The 27,807-nt window shown below is 35.1% G+C and overlaps 1 protein-coding gene across 3 annotated transcripts in view; it reads right to left on the minus strand.

The window, feature by feature from the left end:
• PDS5A (PDS5 cohesin associated factor A) overlaps nt 1–27,807 on the minus strand; it is a 137,093-nt gene that overhangs the window by 70,251 nt on the left and 39,035 nt on the right. For 2 of the 3 annotated variants that reach the window (XM_047719141.1, XM_047719142.1), the window contains exons 3-9: nt 16,145–16,348; nt 14,948–15,034; nt 14,351–14,448; nt 9,728–9,854; nt 7,709–7,789; nt 5,746–5,886; nt 2,337–2,452 (exon numbers count right to left, since the gene is read on the minus strand). In XM_047719141.1, coding sequence (XP_047575097.1) covers nt 2,337–2,452; nt 5,746–5,886; nt 7,709–7,789; nt 9,728–9,854; nt 14,351–14,448; nt 14,948–15,034; nt 16,145–16,348 — 854 coding nt within the window. Of the gene's footprint in view, nt 1–2,336; nt 2,453–5,745; nt 5,887–7,704; nt 7,790–9,727; nt 9,855–14,350; nt 14,449–14,947; nt 15,035–16,144; nt 16,349–27,807 lie in introns of those variants that run through there. The other variant, XM_047719143.1, reaches the window with a different exon arrangement.

Here is a 27,807-nt window from a genome sequence, read left to right on the forward strand (position 1 = left end):
AGTATATTGTAAAAATGCAATAAATATGAAACACCACAAGTAGATCCCAGCCTGTACATAATAAAGGTAAACTTAGCAACTCTCAAATTTAAAATTATGGGCAATTTAAAAACAATTGTTAATTATAAAAATCTGTTTTTAAAAAGCAAAACTATGGGGCGCCTGGGTGGCTCAGTGGGTTAAGCCGCTGCCTTCGGCTCAGGTCATGATCCCAGGTCCTGGGTTCGAGCCCCACATCGGGCTTTCTGCTCAGCAGGGAGCCTGCTTCCTCCTCTCTCTCTGCCTGCCTCTCTGCTTGTGATTTCTCTCTGTCAAATAAATAAATAAAATCTTAAAAAAAAAAAAAAAAAAAAAAAAAAAAGCAAAACTATTTTTAAAGTAATCTCATAAGATAACCAATTAAAGTTATATAATAAATGCCTTTTTAAAAAAAGATTTTTTTTATTTATTTGAGAGAGAGAGAAAAAGAGAGAGAGCAGAAGCAGGGGAGAGGCAAAAGCAGACTCGCTGCTGAGCAGGGAGCACTATGCCCCAGGATCCCAGAACCATGACCCGAGCCAGATGCTTAACTGACTGAGCCACCCAGGTGCCCCAATAAATGTCTTAACAAATAAAGCTTACTTTTTTCTTACTTTCCTAAGTAAAGACTAAAATTACAATAATTTTAGGATTTATAAATTTTCTTTTTTTTAAACTTTTTTTTTTTTAAAAGATTTTATTTATTTATTTGACAGAGAGAGAGAACACAAGTAGGCAGAGAAGCAGGCTCCCCCTTGAGCAGAGAGCCCAATGTGGAGCTCAATCCCAGGGCCCTGAGATCATGACCTGAGCCGAAGGCAGAGGCCCAACCACTGAGCCACCCAGGCACTCCAGGATTTATAAATTTTCTAAATGCCAGAGAAAAATGAAAACATTACCATTTATGATCAACTAAATTATAAAGTATCAAAACACTTACTGCTAAATAATTAAGGAAAATAATACAGTAAAACAGATACACTGGTAATATTTCTCTGTTTTAATGAATTCAATGAATGAATGCTTCATATGTAGAAATATGAAGGAGACTGATTATTAGAAATAGCAGTGAATATAAAATTATGAATATAAGAAGTTTCTTACACTTGATTTAGTTTTTTTTTTTTTTTTAAAGATTTTATTTATTCATTTGACAGAGAGAGATCACAAGTAGACGGAGAGGCAGGCAGAGAGAGAGAGAGGGAAGCAGGCTTCTCGCTGAGCAGAGAGCCCGATGTGGGACTCGATCCCAGGACCCTGAGATCATGACCCGAGCCGAAGGCAGCGGCTTAACCCACTGAGCCACCCAGGCGCCCCTGATTTAGTTTTTATAAGTAATTGTTTTGCTATAAACATCGAGGCAATCACAAGGACAGAATCACTCCTCTTGTTTACTGACAAGTATAGTTGTTTCATTCCCTCTATTTTAAGTTGTCATAAAATCAAGTTTAATTATTCAAAATAGCCAGCATTTACAGACCTTCAAAATGGCCTGTTCTAAGTAAATTAAGATGGTCAGTGTCAGAGATTTCTCAAATATCAAAATATAACTGGCAAATCTAACTTGGGATCATTATAATGAATTTAAGAAAATTTCTAAGCCCACCTTCTGAATCAGCTGAATTAAACAACGATGAATCTTAAATATTTTCCAGAATACTAAGAGGAAAAACAGACTTTTCATGGTCTGAAGCAAGAAACATGTAAACGGAATGCAAGAGGGAATCTGATAAATTTCAAAGATATTTTTCAACGTTATCATCAAGTTGAATAGATCCTAATAATTCTAAGTTCTCGAGAAGGAACATTAAAAATTATCTGAATCAAGAGCAATGTTATTTTCAATTTCAAAATTGTACTATAATACCAAATTAGTTCATAACATACATCATTCAATTAGATAAGCTACAGACCTAAACAATAAACACTAGTAAACGAATACATTGTTGGACTGAAAAATGGCATGGACTGGATCATTATGTCTTCAGTCTCATGATTTAAAAATCTTAAGATGGAACATTCTCAGATATTGCCTATCTATTCTATTGACATTATTGTACCTATTCTAATGACATTATTGTAGCACAGAAAGATTAAAAAGTGTTATGTGGTAAATAATAAGCATTCTTCATAAAAAATCTGATGTGTAATTTGTTCTCCAAGAAAGAGCAACAGATACTTAAAAAACAAACAAACAAACAAAAAACCCACCACATATCAATTAAAGTTTTGGTACGTGTGGTTTTAATCAAATGGACCATACTGACTGGCCTCCAAAACATACAAGTCAGAATCCATAGAATTATATGTTCTCTTACCGTCCAAGAAAACACTGCCAAAGAGGACGATTCTGTGTTGCCAAATCAGAATCTTTAGAACCAAATAATTTAGCTAAAAGTCGAACAACAGCTAATCGCTCTTCTCCATCATTGCTCTAAGGAAAACAAAAAAATAAATGAAGCCAAAGTTTATTCATCAGATTATAGAAAACAACATGAATCATTCCCGAGAAGCTACAGTTTCCTATTTCCACTTACAACGATGAGAACTTTAAAATATCATATGCTCTCATTTACTATGTGGAAATGGATGTGATTCCATGTCACATCATCTGGTTCTTTGTTCTTATTTTACACCCCCTCCAAATGCTAATTTATGCCTACTTCACTGCTTATTTGCAATCTACACAGACACTGTAGAAATACTAAGATAATCATTCAATTCTAACATTCCCTAAAGAGTCTTGGAAAAAATTCTGTGAAAGGCAAAGCTGCAAATAATTCCCACCCTGGTAAGTTTTCTTTTCTTTCTTTCTTTTTTTAAAGTAGGCTCCACACCCACTGTGGAGCCCAGTGTGGGGCCTGAACTCACAGCCCTGAGATCAAGAGTGCTTAACAGGCTAAGCCACCCAGGAGGCCCCCATCCTAAGTTTTCTTATAAGAAATCTTTCTGCCATTTGAACTCCAACATAAACTCCTATCAATTAAGGTTTTGATATACGACATTTTAATCAAGGATCCCCTAGGGACACCAGGGTAGCTCAGTCAACCAGGATTCTGCCTTTGGCTCGGGTCATGGTCTCAGGTTCCTGGGATCCAGCCCCACATCAGGCTTCCTGCTCCCCTTCTCTCTCTCTCTCTGTCCTCCCCCAGCTCTTGCTCTGGCTCCCTCACTCTTGCTCTATCTCAAATAAATACATAAAATCTTGAAAACAAACAAACAAAACAAAAACGGAGATCCCCTAAGTTACTAGAGAATATAACACTGAAGAATGTTGTGATTCAGGAAAACTCACTTTTATTTTTTAAAAGATTTATTTATTTGACAGAGGGAGACAGTGAGAGAAGGAACATAAGCGGGGGGGGGGGGGGGGGGGGCGGGGGGAGAGGGAGAAGCAGGCTCCCGTGGAACAGGGACCCAGACACGGCGGGAGCCAGACATAGCGCTCGATTCAAGAACCCTGGGATCATGGCCTGAGCCAAAGGCAGACGCTTAACAGCTGAGCCACCCAGGCACCCCAGGAAAACTCATTTTAATAGAATAACAAGAATATTAAGAAGATCTAAAAGGTCAGCAAAACAGAACATTAAAAAAAAATCAAAACTTAGTTTGAAATTTTTTTTTATAAAGACCTCCAATTTTCTTATCCTGAATCAATATATGGTATGAATTGTTTCAGTTTCCCTAGTGATGTCACATCTTACTATAAATTAAGTTATTCTGAAACCATGTGATAGGTGAAACTTTAAAAATCACATATTGACTAGGAAAATAAAGGCAGTAGCAAAAAGCAATTGCTAATTTTCTCAACCTTCTTATACAATGTGTGTCTACATTAATACCAGAAATCCAATAAAAAAATACTCATGGAAAAAGCAGGTTAAAAAAACAAAGAACATGGGATATGGTCTTTGTTATGAATAGTTTACCTTTCAGGAAAAGGGGTTTTGTGGGTAAAACAGGCACCCTTATCAAAGAGGTAAAAATGAAAATGGTATCAAGCTTTAACATTTGTAATTAAAAAAACTGTTTTCTATGACAAAGTTTTTCTCAAGCAATGTGACCACAATGCAGATTAGGACCTTTTAGTAAATCCAATCAACTAACCAACACGACTTATTTTTTTGAAGAAAAATCAGTCTATCGACTAAACGTCAAAAACTAAATTAAGTGGAAGTTTTATCCTACTTGTTTGTGACTACTTCAGTGACTTAGTGATTATTTCAAACGATGTGACATTTTATATTTATATTTTTAACTACTGAAACTGAGTGACAACTTGCCCTCCTACCTTATAAAAATTTAAAATACATTCCTTGAGTGAGGCTGGAATATGATTATAGTGATGGTAAATTGATTTTGGTGCAAAAACCATTTGGCGTCTCTGAGGTGGTGTCTCAGTCCACATACAGAAACCTAGAAATCTAGTTCTTAATTCTGTCCCCCCATCTATCATGGCAATCTTATTTAAGGATTGAAGAGGTGTGACTTTTCATATTCACACTCTATGTAGAGACTGACAGAAAATATTTTAATGTCTTACACCTAGAAATAATTTGGTAGGGAAACATCTTTAGGCTGTTAAAATAAACTCAATATTAAAAAGTGAAACAAAACCTTGTTCTCCATTTAATATATTTCAAGTAACAGATTTTCTTAGAAGCTTGGTACAATGTCCTTTTATACTATAAGTGATAAATATTTATAATAAAGACAATATGGACAATTCTTTTTATTTTTTTCGAGGGAGAGAAGGGGGGAGAAGGGGGAGAGGGGAGAGAGAATCTTAAACAGGCTCCATGTCCAGTGCTTTTGGGTGGGGGGGTGGTAGAGAGGGTGAGAAGCAGACTCCCCACTAAGTGCGGAGCCCAATGGGGCTTTATCTCACAGCCCTGAGATCATAACCTGAGCAGAATGCTTAACACCAAGTGAGTCATGCAGGCGCCCCCAACATGGACAATTCTTAACCATCATGTATACATATTGAAAAGAGTCTGAAAACTGGAGTTCCAACAAGTCTGTTTTAGCTGTGCAACTAGGCAAAATTATTTCATCTTAAATTTTTCATCTCAAAACTCAAAACTATAATGTTGGTTCTAACTATACCACAGTTTAAGGATCAAATAAGATATTAGATATAAAAAACCTTTCACAAAGTTGAAAAAATTGAGCAAATGTAAGCTGTTATCTCACATAGTTCAACTGGAACAGGGTATCGAGTGTCAAGTTTTTCATATTTTTTGAGGAGTTACGAATCCCTTGTTTACTTGGCTATAAAAAATAAGATATGCCCCAAGTCATACAGAAAAATTTTTGTCCTTGATCTATACTATGGAAGGTTCATATAGTTATATTCAAGATCCTTTGAGCAGTCAGTTTGAAATCTTTTGATGTTCAAAAATGTATCTACCTAATAATAAATACTATTTAATAACAATATGTATTACAAGGGATAATACCATTTTTCAAATCTATTATTATGTCACTCTGTTAATCAGATATTTAACAACTAGGAGAGGTATAATTTTCCCATGTAACTCTATTACACCTAGATGAGACTGTTTTACTGAAATGATTAAAAATGTATACCTTAACTAACTGTAAGAAGATAAACTAAACTCACATTTTATTCTTTTATAAGAGAAAGACAATATTTCTATCTTTTGCAGTTACATATGAATTTTTCTCTTAAAGCTTAAAAAACTTAAAACTTATAGTCAGTCCTACCTTTAGTTTGAATTCAAGCTGCGGCATGACAGATAATAACAAATGAGGATCTATTGCAAAAAGTTCCTGAATCAGATCAAATACATGTTCTGACAAATCACTTACTGATGATCTTCCCAGCACCAGGACTTGATTGAAAAACTAAAGGAGATATTAAACAAAAATATAATATCTATTTTACTTAAACACTTGGACAGACTTTTTTTAATAAACCTGTCTAAAAAAGATATAATTAGGCATTACATATACAACTGAAGGGGATGAAACATATTTCAGTTACTAATATATGACAGAATAGTCACTAAAACAGAATAAACCTCTAAATGTCTAATTATGAATGTAATAGGGAAAAAGGAATTCAGTTGTTAGCTTTTTTCCAAATTAAGATGGTATTTCTAGGAATCTTCCATAAAAACAAAAACAACTTTGATAGTTTATGTAATTCACTATAAAAAATTTTATAGATAAATTTCCTTATAATAGAAAAATTTTAAAGTCTCAATCTTTTTGCCTTTTACTTAAGTCTGACTAATTTTGCCATGAGTTTAGTAATAAAGAGTACTTAAAGGTGGGGGCTGAATTCTTATTTTTTTAAATGCCCAAAGTCAAAAAGATTTTGACTGAAAGTATCAAGAGAAAAAAAGTGATGATACCAAAGCTAACTGATAATTTAAAAGAATGCTAGGAAGAAACAAAGAGAATATCAAAAGCACAAATTAAAAGACACCTAACATTCCCTGCCAATACACATACATACGTAGGAAAAAAAATATTAAATTTAAAAATGCTAGAGGCAGCTGCACTATATATATAGTACAGCTATGCATAGCCTGTATATTTGGTAGTATCATCAAACAATATATTTCCTTTGAAAACCAACACATGTTAAAAATTCAAAAATATTCAAAAATACTCATACTTACTATGCACACCTTGGAAAGATAAAAAAATAGTTTTAAAAAATACACATATACAAAAATGATCACGCATTGAATACTAATTCTGGAAGGATATACTAAAGTCTATTGGTAATGGTTATTTCTGAAAACTGAGATTAGGGTATCCAGAGTTGAAGAGAGACACTTTCCATGATATATTCTTTTGTGAAAAGAAACTTTTCTTTTACCATGTTTAAATACTGGTTTAGTAATATAAATAATACTAATAATTCATACCATTAATATACTCTCACCTGGGTTTTTATATGTGGAAAATAATTCAACAACAGATAAATGCTATACTCAAGAAAATAGCTATTAAAGGAAAACACTGAAATAATCTAAATGCAAAATAATAAGGAAACGGTTAGTTAAATTATGGATATATGTCAATTCAGAGAAATATTTATGGTCATTTATATTAAAAAGAAATAATTTCAAAATAGAGAAAAATCATAAATACAGACAATTCAAAATTTTACACAGAGTATGTGAAAAAATAGACATGAATGTGAGCAAATGTGCAAACAATGGAATGAACTGCTATATTAGGAAGAATTAAAAATTATTTTTTACTGTAGATTAATTTATTGATTTTTTTAAGTTAAAAAAACTTCAATAAAGAAAAAAGTATTTTTATTAATATACAACAGCTATTTAAGAGAGAAACAAAAGAGTTCAGAGGAATGACCTAGAAAAATAAAGGTAAAGAAGGAAGGAGAAAGCGAAAGAGATCAGCATACTCAGGAGATAAAAAATTAAATATAAAGGCAGCAAAAGAGGGGTGGGAGTTGTGGACAAGTTTTTATAAGATATCCTCTTACGCCATTTAAAAATAATGTCAAAGCTTACACAGTTATATTGGATTTGGTCACATCTGGATATATCAGTTCTTTTATGTATTTGTTTTAAATAGATGAAACCGTTTATAGGCTAAACAAAACTATATGTGAAAGGTCTCATTAATTAATACAATGGATTAAGAATTATACAATTATGGAATAAATATAAATAGAAATACATACATTGGCAATGCATGCCTCAATAGTTTGGACTGTCCTTTTCAGTAAGACTTTTGCAAGGTCAAAGGACTGTTTATTTAAGTTCTGAAACACAATAAAAATACGCAAAGTTACAAATGAATTTGTGAATTTATGAGAAAGAACCATGATAACACTGTAATTTTCAAATTGCCAAACTATAAAGCAAAACATATCACTGAATCCCATTCAAGGTTTTACCTAATATTCTCTAGTCAAGTGGTCTTAAATGCAGAAGTTGCAAATAGCACTGTAAATAAAAAACTAAAATATATTAGACAGCCAAAGTCAAACTCTTTTTTTTGTTTAGTTTTATTAAACTGAAAATGGACCTAAGGCTTTTTGGGTTTGTTAACCAATCTGACCTGCCAATTATACCCCTGTATTCCAAATAAATACACCAACCTCCCACCCACCCAACCCCCATGTAACCCACCATCCTAAGTACTTCATTGTTTTATCAATGTGTGATCTAAGAAATAGTACACCTGGAAAGTGTTCCAAGAAAAACACTTGGTCAATTAAGATAGTTTTGAAACACGGATTACTGTGTTTGCCCCTCAAGATTACCAGTACACTATAACAAATTAAAGGGTCTGAGAAAGGCCACAGAAAAGACATATTCAATTTTTAAAAACATATTTGGAAATGGATTCCTTATTTTAAAGAGTACCTATCAGCATCTCTATACTTTGAAGTTTTGGACTAAACAGATTCATTCACCATCATCTTGTACCTCTCCCAAAAAAGAGGCTGGGAAACCCTATACTCTAGGTGAGTAATCAGCAAAATTTTTATGCAAAGAGCCAGATGGAAATATCAGGCTTTTTGAGTCATACAGTTACTGCTGCAACTACACAATTCTGCTGTTGAGTATGAAACAGCCACAGACAAAATGAAAATGAATGAGCATGGCTGTACTCAAAAAAAATTTTTACATAAATGGGTAATGAACTAGATTTGTTCTACAAGACATAGCTTCTTGACCCTTGCTCTAAGATTTTATTCCACTGAAAAACAGGTAAGAAATTAACTCAAAATTAAGGTAACCTTTCTATTTCCTAAAACAGTATATGTATTTCCTAATCATAAAAATACTAATGAGAATATAAACACCAAATATGCTATCTATTCCTCTGTTTTTCCCCTCTTCAATTTGTCTGACATGTCCCCCCCCACCATTACTCTCAAAATTTTGGCAAATTACAGATTCATTTGAATTAATAAAATGCAAATTAATATTTGGAAGCAGAAGAAAAACTTCTAATTAATTGCATTATTAGATAAGTGCATTATTAGATACACTGTTCATCTAACATCCGATAATAGGTCACTGAACCATTAGAAGAAAACAGAGGGAGGGTAAATATCAAAAATACGGTACAACTGAATCCAGCCCTGTGGTGGAGCTTGTGGAAAGCTAAGTACTTCAGGTGCTTAGGAAGAAGTTAACAGAGAAAAACAGAAAAAACAAACAGGGAGAAATATACAGCTATGAATCATCTCTTTCCCCTTAACATTAAACCATATAGTTCCTGCTTCTGCCCAAATCTTTTTCTGAAAATGCCCAAGAAAAATGGATTCTGAGAAGAAATACAATTCCTATGTCCCACATCTGTGTTACAAAGAAGGAACTACATTTTCCTTCCCAAAAAATCCTACAACAAACAAACAAACAAAAAAAAACCCAAAACAAAAAACAAACACCTAACCAAGACAGTACTTTCTAATTCCCACATTACAGGTAAGTGAATGTGAAAGATTTTTGTATTCCAGAAAACAGGAAGCACTTTACTGAATGAAAATCTTCTATAATATATGTTAATCAATAAATCTCCTAAAAACAATAGCTCTAAGACTGATGTGTGTTACACTATTTTATTGGGGCTAGAAAATGATAGTGGGAATAATTATATGAAATTGCAAATGGTGGAAAACAATTATGTTTTATATGTGTAGTAGTATCTTTAAACATAACCCTTAATATCTTCATATTATACAGACCTTATGTGCAGGAATGAGGTTAATAAGAATGGAGTCCAATAATTCTTGAGTAACTCCATCACCCTCCATGATGATAGAACTCATCAAGTCTAGCATGTGCATTTGTACCTTCTTATTGTGGCTATTGCTTAAAGAAAAAAAAAAAATCAGGCTTGAAAATTATACTTCCTAGTTTAAAACAACTATCTCAGATAAAAGAATTGTTACTTGAAGAAAGCATACTAATTAATGGCACAGAAATTTTGACTGTTCTATTTACTTTCTCGCTCTGCTAACTGTAACATTAACAGCTGTAAGGTATTGTTGTAAAGTAGTTTACAAAATCAAAGACTTTTAAAATGAATTAAGTCACCACACAATTAGGAGTCAAAGAGTGGGTTAAATCAACCAAACAAAAACATCAACTTCAAAGAAACGACATCGTGCTTACATGTCCCCAGATTTTAAAAGGTGATAAAATTTTAATTAAGAAAACAAAAAAAAGTACAAGATAATGATAACAGTTCTTCAGCCTTTTACATATTAATACATTTTCCAAAATGAAACTATAAACATCAAAAAAACCTTAGCCAATACAAGTAATTTTAGCTATCTTTGTCACTAGAGATTTTAGTTTACCAATACTGAAAAAAGTCTGATATAAAATTTTTATCAGAATTTATGACTAGAAGTTTCTGAAAATGTCATTTAGGTATCTCACAAAGAATTTCAAAAAAATGAGAAGTCAACAAGGTATAAAGCCTAGAATCAGATTTAGTCCTACTTTCTAAGCCATGCCAGTGAAGAATCAACTGTAGGCCTCCTCAATCAATATGTCTCTACTGCTGATCCAGTACTTAACCTAAGAAGACTGGCTATAAAACTGCTAAAAACGAGTAGAACATCTAGGCTTCTCTCCTTTGACTACATCTTGACTAAAGATTTGAAATATCCATTTTCACATTTATCAGATATATATGTAAAGATAAATCAAGAGAAATGATACAATTTAGTGATACTACAGATACAGGGATACAGAAAGTTTAAATCAAGGCAAAATTCTAACATCATTTATGTATCTCTTACTTTTTAAAAAATTAACCTGAAATAATGTATAAGAGACCTGTTGAACACTTGATGGTAAAATGCAAGATGAAAATTTCTGAAGCTGGTGGCAAAATTCTCACATTAGATACACTATTCCCTACAACTTTTAGAAGGATACCCCTATAGCATACCCTCTTTCAAATATCCTGTTTACTAAAGGCCAAGATCATGAAGGATCAACTATATGTTAGGGGCAGTGTGTGCAAGGGTGAAAAAATAGAAATATTCAGATTGATGCAAAAAAACTGAAGAGAGTATTTAACTCTCAGACCCAAATATACTTACGGATAGGAAAGAATTAGAGTGAAGAGAAACAAAACAGCTTAAAATGATTTCCACAGGTTCTAGTCAAGATTCAATAATTGGGTAAGACTTATCCTCCTACCTCAAACTAACTAAAAGACTGAACAAAATATATGAAATGACAGTTTTCAGACACTGCACATCATGCACATGTTGCTGAGAGAGGAAAACATTTTCCAGGCCGCAGTTAGGGAAGGGAAGATACTGACAGAGCCTAGTGGTTTTTCTAAGTCTGGAAAGACTAGAGTTTGCAGGCAGAATATCAGAGGGGGGAGACCTATTCAGAGAGCAGGTCTGTAAAGGTATCCCTGAGTCTTCAAGTGCTTGCTTACTAATCAGCACATGTATGTGAAGAAATGACTTGAGTCTGGGAAAGGCACCACCTGAAAGGAGCAGAGGGAATAATCCCTGGAATTTACAAAGGTCTTAGAATAGAACATGTTCCAACCAAATTGGAAAATCTCACAATTCACAGGGAATCTTGTAATCAGAATGGTAAACCCACATATCCAAGCTCAACGAGCCCCAAGCACAAGAAAAAGAAAACTCCACCATGGTACATCATAATCAAATTGTTTAAAACCAGTAATGAAGAGAAAATCTTAAAAGCTGGTAGAGAAAAAAGATACATTATGTACAGAGGAACAAAGATTAAAAATGACAAAAACTTTTCATTAGAAACAATGAAAACCAGAAAATGGAGCAACATCTTCAAAAGTACTAAAAGAGAAAAAACAAACAAAAAAAAGGCAAAAGAAAAAAGCCTATCAACCTAGAATTTTTACCATGAAAATAACTTTCAAAAATGAAAGTGAAATAAAGACATTTTCAGACATACAAAACCAAAAGAAATCTATCAGCACAGACCAGAACTATAGAAATGTTAAAGAAAGTCCTTCAGACTGAAGAAAAACAATACCACATAGAAATCTGCATTGACACAAAGAAATGCAGAACACCAGACAAATGGTAAATGTGTCAGTAAATACAAAATAATGAGCTCCTCTTTCAAATGGCAAGTCTTTTTTAATTTATTTGTTTGAGAGAGCTCGAGCAGGGGAAGGGGCAGGAGAGGGAGAGAATCTTTAAGCAGACTCCCTGCTGAGCAGGGAACACATGGCTTAGTTCCAGGATCCCAAGATCATGACCTAAGCCAAAATCAGGAGCTGGCCAATCAACCGACTGAGCCACATTGGCGCCCCCAAAAGCCAAGTCTTTTATTTACTCCTAGCTCACTATGAATTAATTAATTAGGTCAACAACAAACTTACATCTTTAGGTTCAGGAAATAAAAATATTAATGGATCAAAGAAAGGGTGTGTGTATGTACAAGTAATTGTGAGAGGAAAGTATAATGGCAGAGTGGGAAGTGGACTAAGTTGACAGTAAAGGTCAACAAGGGGGCAGAATGATGACAATTTCAATAGTTTTAGAATTTTTTTGGCAATTTTAATTTTAAAAGAAAAAGTTGCAAAAATGTGACAGGATACAAAAAATGGCCACAAATTGTTCTCTCTATATTCATATGGCTTTAAAATTCTGTTCCTCCACGAAGATATGGAGTCTATCTAACAAACCTCTGAAGTTAGGCTTGACTATGTACCTTCCTTGACCAATGAAACGTAAGTAAACATGAAGTGGGCAGAGGTTTAAAAAGTGCTTGTGAGGTAAAGCACGCTCTTTCTTGCTATTTTTGAAACCCAGTCAGCATTTGAAGAGGCCTGGGCTAGCCAGCTGGATGATGAAAATGTGAGAGAGAGAGAGACACATGACCTAGTTGTCCTATTACCTCAACCAACTGCCAGATGTCCTGTCAACAGACTGCAAATAGAGGAGTGAGCCCAGCACAGACAAAAAGAACTGCCAAACAGAATTAGGAGTCAAATACAATGGGGTCTATTTTAAGCCAGCAAGTTTGGGGTTGTTTTGTCATGCAGCAAAAGCTAACTAACACAAAAGGTAAAGTTTATACAGTTTATCATTTTTTTCATGCCTTCATTTAGTTCCAAAGGAAGCTTTTTCTCATGCAGTCTCTTTATAAGCTTCCATTTCTATACCAGTTCAATCCAGTTCCTTGCTATATATGCCAGGTTAAATTCTATTCCTATCATTCCAGGGAAAGAGAAAGCATGATAGCATAGTGTCCATAAAAAAAAAATCTACAGAAAACTCTAGAAATGTGCTATCCAATATGGAAGCCATTAGTCAATAGCCACATGGCCACTGAAAACTTGTAGTATGGACAGAGCCACAAGTTGAAATAATAATGCTTTTGTGGATGCCTGGATGGCTCAGTCAGTTAATTGTTGGACTCTTGATTTTAGCTCAGGTCATGATCTCAGGGTCATGAGATTGAACCCCACATCAGGCTCCGAGCTCAGTGGGGAGTCTGCTTGAGAGTCTCTCTCCCCCTCTGCCCTTCTCCCTGCTCACATATGTTTGCCCATGCTCTCTCTCTTTAAAATAAAGAAACCTTAAAAAAAAAATTAATGCTTTTGGATACTGCAGAATAAAGTATATTATTGAAATAAATCTGATTTGTTTCTTTTTAACCTTTCTTAACATGGTTACTAGAAAATTTAAAATTTATATGAAAAACACTATGTTTGCATATAGTGCAATGCTGTAGAACATATCTCATGATGATGCTTGGTTTACTATACCAAAAAACAACAACAAAAAACAACAACAACAAAAACCCAAAAAAACCCCAAACAAACAAACAAACACAGAATAAAACACAACAAAACACTGAACTGAAATCAGTTTAGGCTCTCCTGTTCAGTGATTTGTCTCTGGGCAAGCCACCACACTCCCCTTCCCTATGCATTAATTTCCCTATTTCTCTAAAGAAGGAGCAATGCTTAAGGTTTTTTCCTCGCTTGAAAATGAGAAGTCAGTGTGCTTAACCACTGAGGTACTGATTTTCAGCACTCACTAATGCTATTTACAATACTTATAATTTCCACTTCATAATTTAATATTTCATTACATTTATCACATACATCACATTTATGAGTCAACCAATATAACTGATACCTAACTAAAATAGTGGTATAAAAGCAAAAGCAGCTTTCAGACAACAGGTTTGGTTATTTTCCTCTTCATGTCAAGTCTTCTAAGGGAAACATTTCATTATAAATCTAAAAGATCACAGTCACAGGCAAAGTACACAATACTTCAAAATGCACAGCAAGGAAAGAGACAAACAGAAATGCTTAAAAAATAACTTACTTGATCACTGAGAAGAGAGTCCTAAAAAGCTGAATAAAAATTTCATTGCAATCTTCCAATTCGAAGCAGATGTTGTATGATTTAACCCAAGCTAAGTTCTTAAATAAATAAATAAATAAATAAATATTTACACTTGCACAGAATAGCTACACAAAAGCAAATTCAATACTACAATTTATAGAATTATAAATCTCTATTAAAGCTTACAAAACTATATAAAATTAAAGTTGTTAAAGTTATCATTACTGTAACCTTTAAAGGGACATATATCTGTTGGCATTAACTTACTCTAGTGGAAAAAACTAAATTGTTAGAGATTAGTAGATATATATATACATATATGTATATATACACTAAATATAAGCAAGTGGAAATTAATTCAACTTAATCCCTCTTCAGATTAGAAAGAATAAAAACAGAAAGATGAAAATAGAGTTTCAAGTAATAGGTTTTCCAGTGGAATGTACTTTATCTTAAAAAAGACATTTTATTAAGTGGGATTTGTATAAAACAAAAAATTCATCCTGCATTATAAAGTTACTGTAAGGAATTTTCTATTACATGAATAGTGTGATATTTATTAAATTTTATTTTTACCTCTAATAAATAAAAGTATCTATTAAACTGTGGGCTCTTTGTATCCTCCAAACCTTTTAACTGTCTGGTAATAAACAAAAATATGTCCTGTTAAAAAAAAATGATAAAATTAATTTAGACACAAACACTTATCATTCTTTCATAATACACTAATAATAGTCTGTATACATATTCTCCATTAAATACAATAAAAGAAAATTCTCCTTAGCCAAAGAACTTGGGACTGGCTTAGTCCATTACTCCAAATAATGAGAACAAAGCAAATTATATCTTTTAAAAATGATAATAAAAATTATTACTGGCATAAATTTTTAGGCTTTCTCATTCTTGGAGAACCGTAAATTCTCTATCTTGTTGCCCTTTCTTCTACTACAGAACGTCCGTTTTACTCATTATCTTCATCTTGCATCATGGCAAACAATTATCTTCATTTTAAGGACCTGGACAAAAGCCTTTCCATTACTATCTCCTACATGAAAATAGTAATTTTCAGTAGTTTGAATTTGATGTGTGACCACAAACTTGTGTGGAACAAAACCAATAATAGACTGGTTCAAGGGTTGTGCTTTTCATAACAATAGTATGCCATTTCTTAATAAGCTTTCTTTAGAAGTTCTTTTTTTTTTTTTAAGAAGTTTTAACCCAAAATAGAATCAACATGCAAAAAAATGACTTTAGGACAACGGAAAAAAAGGTAGTTCAAAATACTAAAATTTGCTGGGAATAAAAATTATTAAGAATATGAAGTTAGCTCAAAGAGATCAATTTAAAAGAGTTCCTCAAACATTTTAAACAAAGGCAGAAACCTCTGATAAGCACAATATAATTTTGCATGTACTGTGCAGGGTGAAATAATCATCTGAATACATAAATTCTGTTACATTATTGTTTTATAAAGTATCATTAACCCTCTATTTATCCCTTCAATTCAACCACCTGGGCTTTGTGATGGGTTATCATGAAGGTTACATACAGCAGACAGGGGCTAGTTCAGATCTACATCTTTCAATGCCTCAATAAAAATACCAGTAATTTTTGTGGCTATGCAATGAATTTCAACTGAATAATTCATCTGTTTTACAACTTACGATATAATCTTGTGATGATGACAGGTGAATAATAATAAAAGCTAGTTCTTAAAGATAAGCTAGGGTATAAAGTATAAAAGTAAACTAATTCTGTAAAGATTTTATTTACCTTAAGTTTATCATGGGAAGTATATGGAGCTTCTGGGGCATAGATTCGAAAAATGTCGGCCAAACAACATGCTACAAGAAGACGCACATCTTTATTGGGATTCCTGAGGAAAAATTCAGATGCAAGATGCAAGGCTAGTGGGAGATACTGCTGTTTTTCATCTTCTGAGTCCTGATCCATATCCATAAAAGTTTTTACTACCATCTGTAAAAGTACATAAAAAGAAAAAAATACTCAACTCCTGATATTTACAAATTAGAAGACATATATTTTAAAAAACTCATGTCCATTACAACACAAACTATTAATTAGTTACTATCAGAGAATTCACAATCAATTTGTGTAAATCTTCATTTAAGACTCTAATCATTTTAGGTAAAATTTAACCCAGATCAAAAAATTCTTAGTCTCATACATACAACCAAATTCGTTTAATATTCTGCAATATCATCAATTATGTTTCTTTTATATTTTATTATCAAAGCTGCTTTGATTTAGGCTCTTTCGAACTGCTCTCATTTCACACTTTAGTAGGTTTTGGATTTCACAAAAGAAAACCATGTTTAAGCATTTTTATGTAGCTGTACTTTTTTTTTTTTAAGATTTTATTTATTTATTTGACAGACAGAGATCACAAGCAGGCAGAGAGGCAGGCAGACAGAGAGGAGGAAGCAAGCTCCCTGCTAAGCAGAGAGCCCAATGTGGGGCTTGATCCCAAGACCCTGGGATCATGACCTGAGCCGAAGGCAGAGGCTTTAACCCACTGAGCTACCCAGGTGCCCTGTAGCTGTACTTCTGATTAAAAGTTGTAATTATAAAATAACCTCTCTTATTGTTTGTAATTACAAAAATTATCAAATGTACATTTTAGAATCACTCTAAAACAAAAAACCCATGCTCATTATTTGGAAGAATACTGTTAAAATATTCATACTGCCCAAAGCAGTCTACAGATTCAATGCAATTCCCATAAAAAAAAAAAATAGTATTTTTTCACAGAACTACAATAAAGAATCCTAGAATTTCTATGGAATCACAAAAGACCCTGAATTGTCAAAGCAATTTTGAGAAAGAAGAACAAAGCTGAAGGTATCATAATCCCAGATTTCATGGCATACCATAGAGCTGTAATAATCAAAACTACAGGGTTAATAGGGGATGGGAAAATGAGTGAAGGGGAGTTGTAAGCACAGGCTTCCACTTATGGAATGAATAAGTCATGGGGATGAAAGAAATATTGTCAGTGGGGGGGGCAAAAAAAAAAAAAAAAAAAAGAAATATTGTCAGTGATATTGTAATGATATTTTATGGTGAGAGATGGTAGCTACACTTGTGGTGAGCACAGCATAATGCATACAGTTGTGGAATCACCATGCTGTACATATGAAACTAATGTAACATTGTGTGTCAGTTACACTTTAATAAAAAGAAAAGAGAATTAAAAAAAAAAAAAAACACTAGGGTACTAGCACAAAACATATAGCTCAGAAATAAACCCATGTCTATATGGTCAATCAATCCACCAAAGAGGAAAGAATATAAATGGGGAAATGACAGTTTCTTCAATAAGTGGTGCTGGGAAAACTGGACAGCTACATGCAAAAGAATAAAACTGGACCACACACAAATATAAAATGGATTAAAGACCTAAATGTAATACCTGAAACCATAAGACTCCTAAAGGAAAACACTGGCAGTTATCTTTTAGACATTGACCTTAAGCAGTATTTTTCTGGATCTGTCTCCACAAGCAACGGAAACAAAAACAAAAATAAACTCCTGGGGGCGCCTGAGTGGCTCAGTGAGTTAAGGCCTCTGCCTTCAGCTCAGGTCATGATCCCAGGGTCCTAGAATCAAGCCCCACATTGGGCTCTCTGCTTAGCAGGGAGCTTGCTTCCTCCTCTCTGTCTGCCTGCCTCTCTGCCTGCTTGTGATCTCTGTCTGTCAAATAAATAAATAAAATCTTAAAAAAAAAACAAACACAAACTCCTGGGACTACATCAAGCTAAAAAGCTTTTGCACAGCAAAGAAAATCATCAATAAACCAAAAAAGGCAACCTACTGAATAGAAGATATTTGCAAATGATATAAGTGGTAAGGGGTTAATATCCAAAATATATAAAGATCCTGTAAGACTCAACAACAAAAAAACCCGAATAATCTAATTTTTAAAAATGGGCAGAGGACTCGAACAGACATTTTCCCAAAGAAGATATAAAGATGGCCAAGACACATAAAGAGATGCTCAACTAATCACTAATCATCAGGAAAATACAAATGCAAACAACAATGCAATATCACCTCATACCCGTCAGAATGGCTAGTATCAAAAATACAAGAAATAACAAGTATTAGAGAAGATGTGAAGAAAAAGGGACCCCTTCTGCACTGTTGGTGGGAATGTAAATGTGTGTAGCCACTGTGGAAAATAGCGCTGAGGTTTCTCAAGAAATTAAAAACAGAAGCACCACATGCCCCAATAATTCTACTTCTGGGTGTTTACCTGAAGAAAATAAAAAAAATTAGAAAAGATACATGCATCCCTACATTTATTGCAGCATTATTTACAATAGCCAAGATACAGAAGCAACCTAAATGTCCACCGATAGAGAAGAGAATAAAGGCGATACACACAAACACACACTCATACTCACACACCAGAATATTAATCTACCATAAAAAAAAATGAAATCTTGCTATTCATGGCAACATGGATGAACCTTCAGGGTATTATGCTAGGTGAAATAAATCATACAGAAGATGACTTTATCATATGTATTGAATTTTATCATTTTTTTTCTGTGCATGCTGAGGTGATCATATTTTCCTCCTAATTCTGTAAGTAAAATAAATCTCACTGACTGATCTTCTAATTTTTCCTTTTTTTAAAAGATTTTATTTATTTATTTGACAGAGAGAGAGATCACAAGTAGGCAGAGAGGCAGGCAGAGAGAGAGGAGGATGCAGGCTCCCTGCTGAGCAGAGAGCCTGATGCGGACCTTGATCCCAGGACCCTGGGATCATGACCTGAGCTGAAGGCAGAGGCTTTAACCCACTGAGCCACCCAGGTGCCCCTGGTTTCTAATTTTAATCCAAGTTTCCATTCCTAAAATCTAATTCTAGCCCAAGTTTCCATTTTAAAATAACACCAGCTAGGTCATAACACTTGTACATTGCTAGGTTTGAGATGCTATTATATTACTTCAATTTTTAATTTCAATTAAATTGAATTTTTAATTTCAATTACTTTAATTCACAAAAGAAACTGACCAATAATAGAGATTTCTAATTTCTATGCAGGTGGAATTGGGAGAGTGACTTGGCTTGGTGGCTTTGCTTGGACTCTCTAATGAAATTGTAATCCATCAAAGCGGTAATCATCTGAAGGTCTAATGGGCCTACCAGGTGTGCTATGAAGGTAGCTCATTCACATGGTTGGTAAGCTGGCACTGGCTTTTAGCAAAAGGCATCAGAGGCTCTCCAGACAGCTGCTCTAAATGTCCTCATGGGATGGCGCTGGCTTTCTCCCAGAGAGCAGTACAAGAGCGCCAAGTCATAAATGGCAATCTTTTATGAACTAACCTTCAAAAACCTACACTGTCACTTCTGAAATAGCCTATTAATTACTCAGGACAGCCCTATTCAGTCAAAATATAAGGAAATGAGGCTCATTCAGGGCCATCTTGGAGGCTAACTACCATATTATGTCTCATAATATTTATATCTTCTTTGGTACTCTCTCAGAAAGACACCGGTTTTGGTCTTGTGACTTATTTTGGCAAATGGGACTTTACCAAGCAAAATGCAAGGCGAGGCCTGGTAACCAGGTGCACAGAGAGGCTGGGATGCTTCCTACTGGAACCCAACAGCCACGCTGTTAGGAAGACCAGACTATCCAAGAAAGAAGAGACCATACACCTGGAAAATGAGATAACATTTAAAGGCAGACTACACAGAAAACTCAAAGCCTTCCCTAGCTGAGTTCCCAGCTAAAGTTAGCTTGTAAGAGTAACCCTGGCTTATACCACATGGAGCAATCATATCGCAGAGCTGTGAGGAATAATAATTTTAACCCATGAGGTTTTGTTTTACTATACAGCAATGATTAAATTAAACCACATCCATTCTGCAGTTTTTAATATGCCTTTCTGTACTGAAGCAGGAAAGCTAAAAATTATACATCCTTGGTCATCTTACATTAAGGGTTACAGTTATAACCTAGTTTAGCCAATCAGAAGCACTTATTCATGATTTGGAAAGTGGAAGCACGGAAGAGGTTATGTTGCTATTGCTTCTGCTATTTTCTTTTTTTTGGCTGGCACCTACGGAGCGAAGGCATTTTGTGGTGTGTGGTAGTAGCAGCATTAAGCTTTGTCAAGATAGACAGGAAGGATTCATCCATTTTGTGCTGTTACTGATCTTTCACGTGTGGGAGGCTCTGAAGCAATCATTATGGCAATGGTTTATTCGTGACAATATTTCTGAGAGGTAGGTATTATTGTCATCTAAGTTTATGGTTAAGGAAAGTTATGCACTTGTAGGTAATCTGCCCTGGTTCACAGAGCCCCAGAACAAGATCAATACTTAGCACAGGGTGCCTGGGTGGCTCAGTGGGTTAGGCCGCTGCCTTCGGCTCAGGTCATGATCTCAGGGTCCTGGGATCGAGTCCCGCATCAGGCTCTCTGCTCAGCGGGAAGCCTGCTTCCCTCTCTCTCTCTCTCTGCCTGCCTCTCCGTCTACTTGTAATCTCTCTCTGTCAAATAAATAAATAAAATCTTAAAAAAAAAAATACTTAGCACAGAAGGGAGGTAAGAAAAGAAAACATTAGAGGGCAGCACATATGATAAAGGTATAATTTAGTTGAAATTTGGTTTCAGATAAATATCACATAAATGGCTGTTTGAACTGGAGAGCACAATATAAAGCGTATTCCTTAACATGGGTTGTGCTAAAAAAAAATCTTTGAAAGCTGTGACAATGGTTATTATATTAGTTCCCCACCAGTATCTTATATCCTTTTTATTATTTTTATAAAGATTTTACATATTTATCTGATAGAGAGATAGAGAGCACAAATAGGCAGAGTGGCAGGCAGAGGGAGAGGGAGAAGCAGGACCCCCTGCCTAGCAGGGAGCCCAACTTGAGCTCAATCCAGGGACTCTGGGATCACGACCCAAGGCAAAGGCAAACACCCAACCGAATGTGCAATCCTGGTGCCTCTCTTATATCCTTTTCAGAGTACCATATGATTTCACTTACACGAGGTACATAGAGTAGTCAAATTTATAGAGACAAAGTACAACAGTGATTATCAGTGATTAACAAGAGGAGGGAATGAGGACTTAGTATTTAATGAGGACTTTGTGTACCTTTAATGGGTACAGAGTTTCAGTTACGGATGATGTAAAAGTTCTGGAAATGGATGGTGCCGATGATGTACAACAATGTGAATGTACCTAACACCACTCAACTGTACACTTAAAAATGGTTAAAATGGTAAATTCTATGTTACTTATATTTAACCACAATTTTAAAAATCAGTACAAATGACTTCTAAAACTGGGGAGATATTTTCTTAACTACATGTTAATTAATGTTACAACCAGGTGAAATAAACACAAATATATCAAAACATGTAAACAAAACAAAACAAAAAAAAGTTCAGGATGAAATAATAATAGTATAATAAAAATAAAAACACAAAAGAACATATGATCCTTGGGAATCAGCTTAACTAGGTTTTCAAAACTTTCAGAAAGGAATGCTATTAATACACTCATAAAATATAGACAAGTATAGCATGAATGACCTAACCTGGCAAAAATACAGATGAGGATGACTACACATCACTTCCCCTATGAGCCCAAACACAAACATCAAAAATGGAATCTTAAAGTGAATACACTATTTTTGTTATAAATGGCTTTGTGCTCATATAGGAAATGGGAGTAGGCAGAGAGGAAAAGAGGAGTAAAGTTAATATCTGGAGAACACAGGAGACTCTTTTTACTATTCTTGTAGCTTTTCTAAGTCTGAAGTTTTATCAAACTAAGAAACTAAAATTAAAAATGAATGCATTTACCACAAAATACAAGACATATATATTAATAGCTGAAATGAAAGTTTCACCAGACTTGTCTTAAAAAAAAAAAAAGTTTCTGATTTTAAAAGAACATATTTACCATTGCATAATTAACTTGATACACAGATGTTACAGATATAGGAATACAATGACACAAAGTATTCTAATTCTACTTTAAAACCTTAAAAAAATAAATTGAATTACAGGTTTCTCAAGAAAATAATTTTGTCTGTTAACATATGTATTCTCAATGATTAGAATACTGACTGGCACAAAGTGGGTGGGCATATACTTTTTTAAGAAAAAAAAAATTAGAATTCATAAAATGCATCTCTCTCTCTCTCTTTTTTAAAGAGTTTATGTGTTTATTTGTCAGAGAGAGAGAGAGAGAGACCAAGCACAAGCAGGGAGAACAGCAGGCAGAAGCAGGTTCCCCGCTGAGCAAGGAGCCCGACGTGGGACCCCGGGATCATGACCTGAGCCAAAGGCAGACGCTTAACCAACTGAGCCACCCAGGCATCCTGCACAAAACACATCTTTAACATCTAATCTGATTACATATACATATGAGTGTTTTGTGTGTGTGTGTGTGTGTGTGTGTGTGTGTGTGCATGTACACACACACACCAACATTGTGACCCCTGATATATATTCCTACCGTTCTGGCATAAAACTTACTCAGTTCTAGATAATAAATTAATAAGTACATACCTGTTTGCTAGAAATTTATTTAGAATTTTTAAGTAAATATAATCCTAAACATGGGTCTATAGCAGGGGTCACAACCAGAGAAGAGTGACATGGAAAAGAAGGACTGGGAATAAATGGAGAAAACATGCCCCAACTAAAGACAGAGTGAGCTTTAGTTAATTATTTCCAGGTGACAGTGCAGTAAAATATTGCAAAATCATCCAGGTGTTTAGTATACAAAATTTGAAGTGAAATCATCTGATTTGAGAATTTTAGCAACTCAAAAAGTTCCCATTATTGCAAAGGAAAAGCAAAACATATCTACATGTTCTATGTGGTCCTCAAATCAACAATTTACAAACTGTTGGAAATAATTTAAGGAAAAATGTCAATACAGCCATCTGTTCAGGTAAATAAATTATTCTGAAAAGTTGTTTTCCCTCTTCTTTTGTACTTAATAGAGAAATACAAGTCTTTAAACAGGTTTAAAAAAACTATGAAGAAGGATGCCTGGGTGGCTCAGTTGGTTAAGCATCTGCCTTTGGCTCAGGTCATGATCCCAGGGTCCTGGGATTGAGTCCCACATCAGGTTCCCCGCTCAGCAAGGAGTCTGCTTCTCCCTTGTTGTGCTATCTTTCTGACAAATAAATGTTATTTTTAAAACAATTTATTTATTTATTTGACAGACACAGATCACAAGCAGGCAGAGAGGCAGGCAGGGTGGGTGGGGTACGGAAGCAGGCTCCCAGCTAAGCAGAGAGCCCGATGCAGGGCTCTATCCCATAACCCTGAGATCATGACCTGAGCCGAAGGCAGAGGCCTTAACCCACTGAACAACCCAGGCACCCCAATGGCAAATAAATTAAAAAAAAAAAAAAAATCTTAAACAAACAAAAAAGCCTATTAAGAGGGGTGCCTGGGTGGCTCAGTCATTAAGTGTCTGCCTTCAGCTCAGGTCATGATCCTAGGGTCCTCGGATGGAGCCCTACATTGCATCTTGATTTTTCATCTTAAGTATTATATTAACTGGTGTTTTCTGCAGATGCCTTTTATCAGGTTGAAAAACTCTCTTTTATTACTTTTTTTAAATTTTAAGATTTTATCTATTTATTTGACAGAGAAACGGCGGAGGGGCGGGGGAGGCACAAGCACAGAGAGTGGGAGGGAGAAGCGGGCTCCTTGCTGAGTAAGGAGCCTGATATGGGGCTTGATCCCAGGACCCTGGGTTCATGACCTGAGCTGAAGGCAGTCAATTAACAACATGAGTTTTCCATTTTATAGTAGTTTATGTTGAACTACATTAATATTTAAATACTAAGCCAAATTTGGGGCGCCTGGGTGGGTCAGGTCGTGATCCCAAGGTCCTGGGATCGAGCCCCGCATCGGACTCTCTGCTCAGCGGGGAGCCTGCTTCCCTTCCTCCCTCTGCCTGCCTCTCTGCCTACTTGTGATCTATCTGTCAAATAAATAAATAAGATCTTAAAAAAAAAAAACAAACTAAGCCAAATTTGTACTCCAAGAAAGGATGAGTGAATCTGCCTCCCACTTGCAGGGGACATCTGATGGTGTCTAGAGACATTTTTGGTTGTAACATAGAGAAAAGGAGTTCTATTGGCATGTACTGCACTGAGGCCAAAGATGTTACTCAACATTGCACAGGACAGCTCCCCACAACCACCAATTGCAGGCTGAGTGAGTCAACAGGACCATGGTTGAGAAACATGATCTAACAAGAGGTTTGGCAATTTTATTGCTTTTCACTTTGCATATTGCATCTGAGATCTATCCGTGTTGTTGCATATATCAGTTAATTTGTTCCTTTTAACCAAGAAGTATTCCAGTAGGGATATAGTTTAAATACCTTATTTATTTGATAGAGAGAGAGAGTACAAGTAGGCAGAGCAGCAGGCAGAGGGAGAAGGAGAAGTGGGCTCTCTGCTGAGCAGGGCCAGATGTGGGGCTCAATCCCAGAACCTTGGGATCATGACCTGAGTCAAAGGCAGCTGCTTAAATGACTGAGCCACCCAGGTACCTCAGGAATATAGTTTAAATATATTTTACATATATTTATGTATGTAATGTATTTTACAGAATTTCAATCATTTTGCTTTTTTTGAGACACGTTGGCCTAGTATTTGGACTAGTTTTTGACAATCAATGAATGAAACCACTATAGGTATTTATGTATAGGCTTTTTTCTAAAATGTTTATATTGTATTTCTTGGGTAAAAACCTAAGAGTTGGATTGTTGGGTTATATACTAACTGCATATTCACCTTTAATATTTATACAAACTGCCAAAACATTTTTCAAAGTCATTGTATTACTGTGCATTACCATGAGCATTGTTTTTGAGAGAGGCAGCTGCTATTCAGTAACCTTGCTGAACCAGTAACCAGTTTTAGTTTTCTGTTTATTCTTAGCTATACTAATAGGGGTGTAGTGGCATCTCATCATGGTTTTTTAATTTGCATTTTCTTTCCTCTTTTTTTTTTTTTTTAAGAGAGAGGGGGAGGGACTTGAGATCAGGACCTGAGCCAAAACAAGAGTCAGATGCTTAATTGACTGGGCCATCCAGGCTCCCCTTAATTTGTATTTTCTAATAAAATTAAACTAATGAAATTCAAAATTGAGCATCTTTTCACGTATTTGTTTGCTGTTTGTACATTTTCTTGGTGAAGTGTCTTGTCAAATCTCTCGCTTTTTTTTTCTGTTAAATGTGTTTTGAGAACTCTTTATATATTCTGGATACCAATTCTTTATCATATATGTATTTTGCAAATATTTTCTCTCAATGTTTGGCTCATCTTTTAAGTTTCTTAACAATATAGAATGCTTTAAGGATGATTTAAGTGATGAAGTCCAATTTATCAATTTTTTCTTTTATGGTTTGTGTTTTTTGTATCTGACCCTAAGATGTATTTGCCTAAACAAAGCCTGCAAAGTTTTCCTCCTGAATTTTTTGTAGACCATCTATAGTTTTAGGTTTTTACATTTATGTCTATAATTCATTCTGAGTTAATTCCTATATGTCCTGTGAGTTTCGGGTAAAGGTGTTCAGGCACCATTTGTATAAGACTATGCTTTCTCTATTGAACAGTCTTGGCATCTTTGTTGAAAATAAAACTGACTGTAATGTGCAGTCATTATGTAACTCTCCATTATGTAACACTGCTCTATTTTTTTTTAAAGATTTTATTTATTTATTTGACAGAGAGAGATCACAAGTAGGCAGAGAGGCAGGCAGAGAGAGGAAGGGAAGCAGGCTTCCTGCTGAGCAGCGAGCCCGATGCGGGACTCGATCCCAGGACTCTGGGATCATGACCTGAGCCGAAGGCAGCGGCTTAACCCACTGAGCCACCCAGGCGCCCCAACACTGCTCTATTTATCTAACCTTTTAATAATACCACATAATTTTGATTACTGTAGCTTCACATTAAGTTTTGAAATCAGGTAGGCGTATGAGTCCTCTAACACAGTGTAAAAATAGGAGAAAGATATGAACAGACACTTTACAAAAAAAATTACACACTGTTGGTAGGAATATACATATACGTCAAAACTTGTCAAACTTACGTCCTGAGAGCAATTCTCTGACACCAACTAGGTATACAACATTTCAATTCAGTTCTGACAGTAACTACCAGGAATGAGTACAAACCTCACAAGATAAGAGGACAAAATTCTTCTCAACACTGCCCCCTGCTTCAGATGCCACCTACAAGTCCTGGAGGCCACCCATACTTTTGACAAACCAGCCGTATCTTTGGGGCTTCCTACAGTACCCTCAGGTTCAGTAATTTCTCAGAACAACTCACAGAACTCACTGAAAGAACAATACTGAAAATTACAGCTTTACTATAAAGGATGCAACTCTGGAACAGCCAAGTGGAAAAAACACTTCGGGAGGAAAGAGGAGGACAAAAACTTCCAAGCCCTCTTGTAGTGGAATCTAACACAACACCTTCCCAGCACAGCAATGGGTTCACCAACCAGTGAACTCCTCTGAGCCTTAGTATCCAGAGGTTTATTGGGGTTTTAATATGGGATTAATTATCATATGACTAAACTCAATCTCTAGCCTCTCACCTCTCTCAGAGGTCAGGTGGCAAAGTTCCAACTCTCAAACCATATCCTTGGACTTTCTGATGACTCTCCAAGAGTCTAGGGGAGGGCCAAGAGTTGCCTAATTAGTATAACAAAGACACTCCTCTGTGCTAAGAACTGGTAACAAAAAGTAGATATATTATTATATCATATTGCATAGTTTAATATGTGCAACCTATTGTATTTTCAATCATAAGTCAATACAGCTGGTTTTTTTTAAATTTATTTATTTGACACAGAGAGGGAGAGAGCAAGCTCAAGCAGGAGGAGTGGTAGAGGGAAAGGGAGAAGGCTCCCTGCTGAGCAGGGAGCCCAGTGTGGGCTCATCCCAGAGCCCTGCAGACACTTGAATGACTGGGCCACCCAGGTGCCCCTAAAACTTTTTTTTTTTTTTTAAGTCACTACACCTTGGTGAAAGAGTCTAAGATCTTTTTTAGCTTCCTCACTGGCAAAAATTAAGTCAACCTTTTAAAGGTTCAACAAAGACAATGAGAGCTCTCATTCACTGTTAATTCAAATGTAAACTGATACAACCACTTCGGTGTTTTCAGTGAAGTAGAATATATGCACACCCAATGACACAACAATTTCACCTATGTGTATGTCTATGTCCATGCCCTAAAGCAGGTTGTACATGTACACAGAATATGTATATGAGTATATTCATAGCAATGTTGTTGGTAAATGCCAAAAAAACCTAGAAATCAAATGCCAACAAAAACTGGATAAGTAGTACAAGAGTACTATTTAGAAATAAAAATAATTGAAAAATAGATATAAGTAA

Source organism: Lutra lutra, chromosome 2, assembly GCF_902655055.1.
Source record: "Lutra lutra chromosome 2, mLutLut1.2, whole genome shotgun sequence".
In the NCBI taxonomy this organism is placed as follows: domain Eukaryota; kingdom Metazoa; phylum Chordata; class Mammalia; order Carnivora; family Mustelidae; genus Lutra; species Lutra lutra.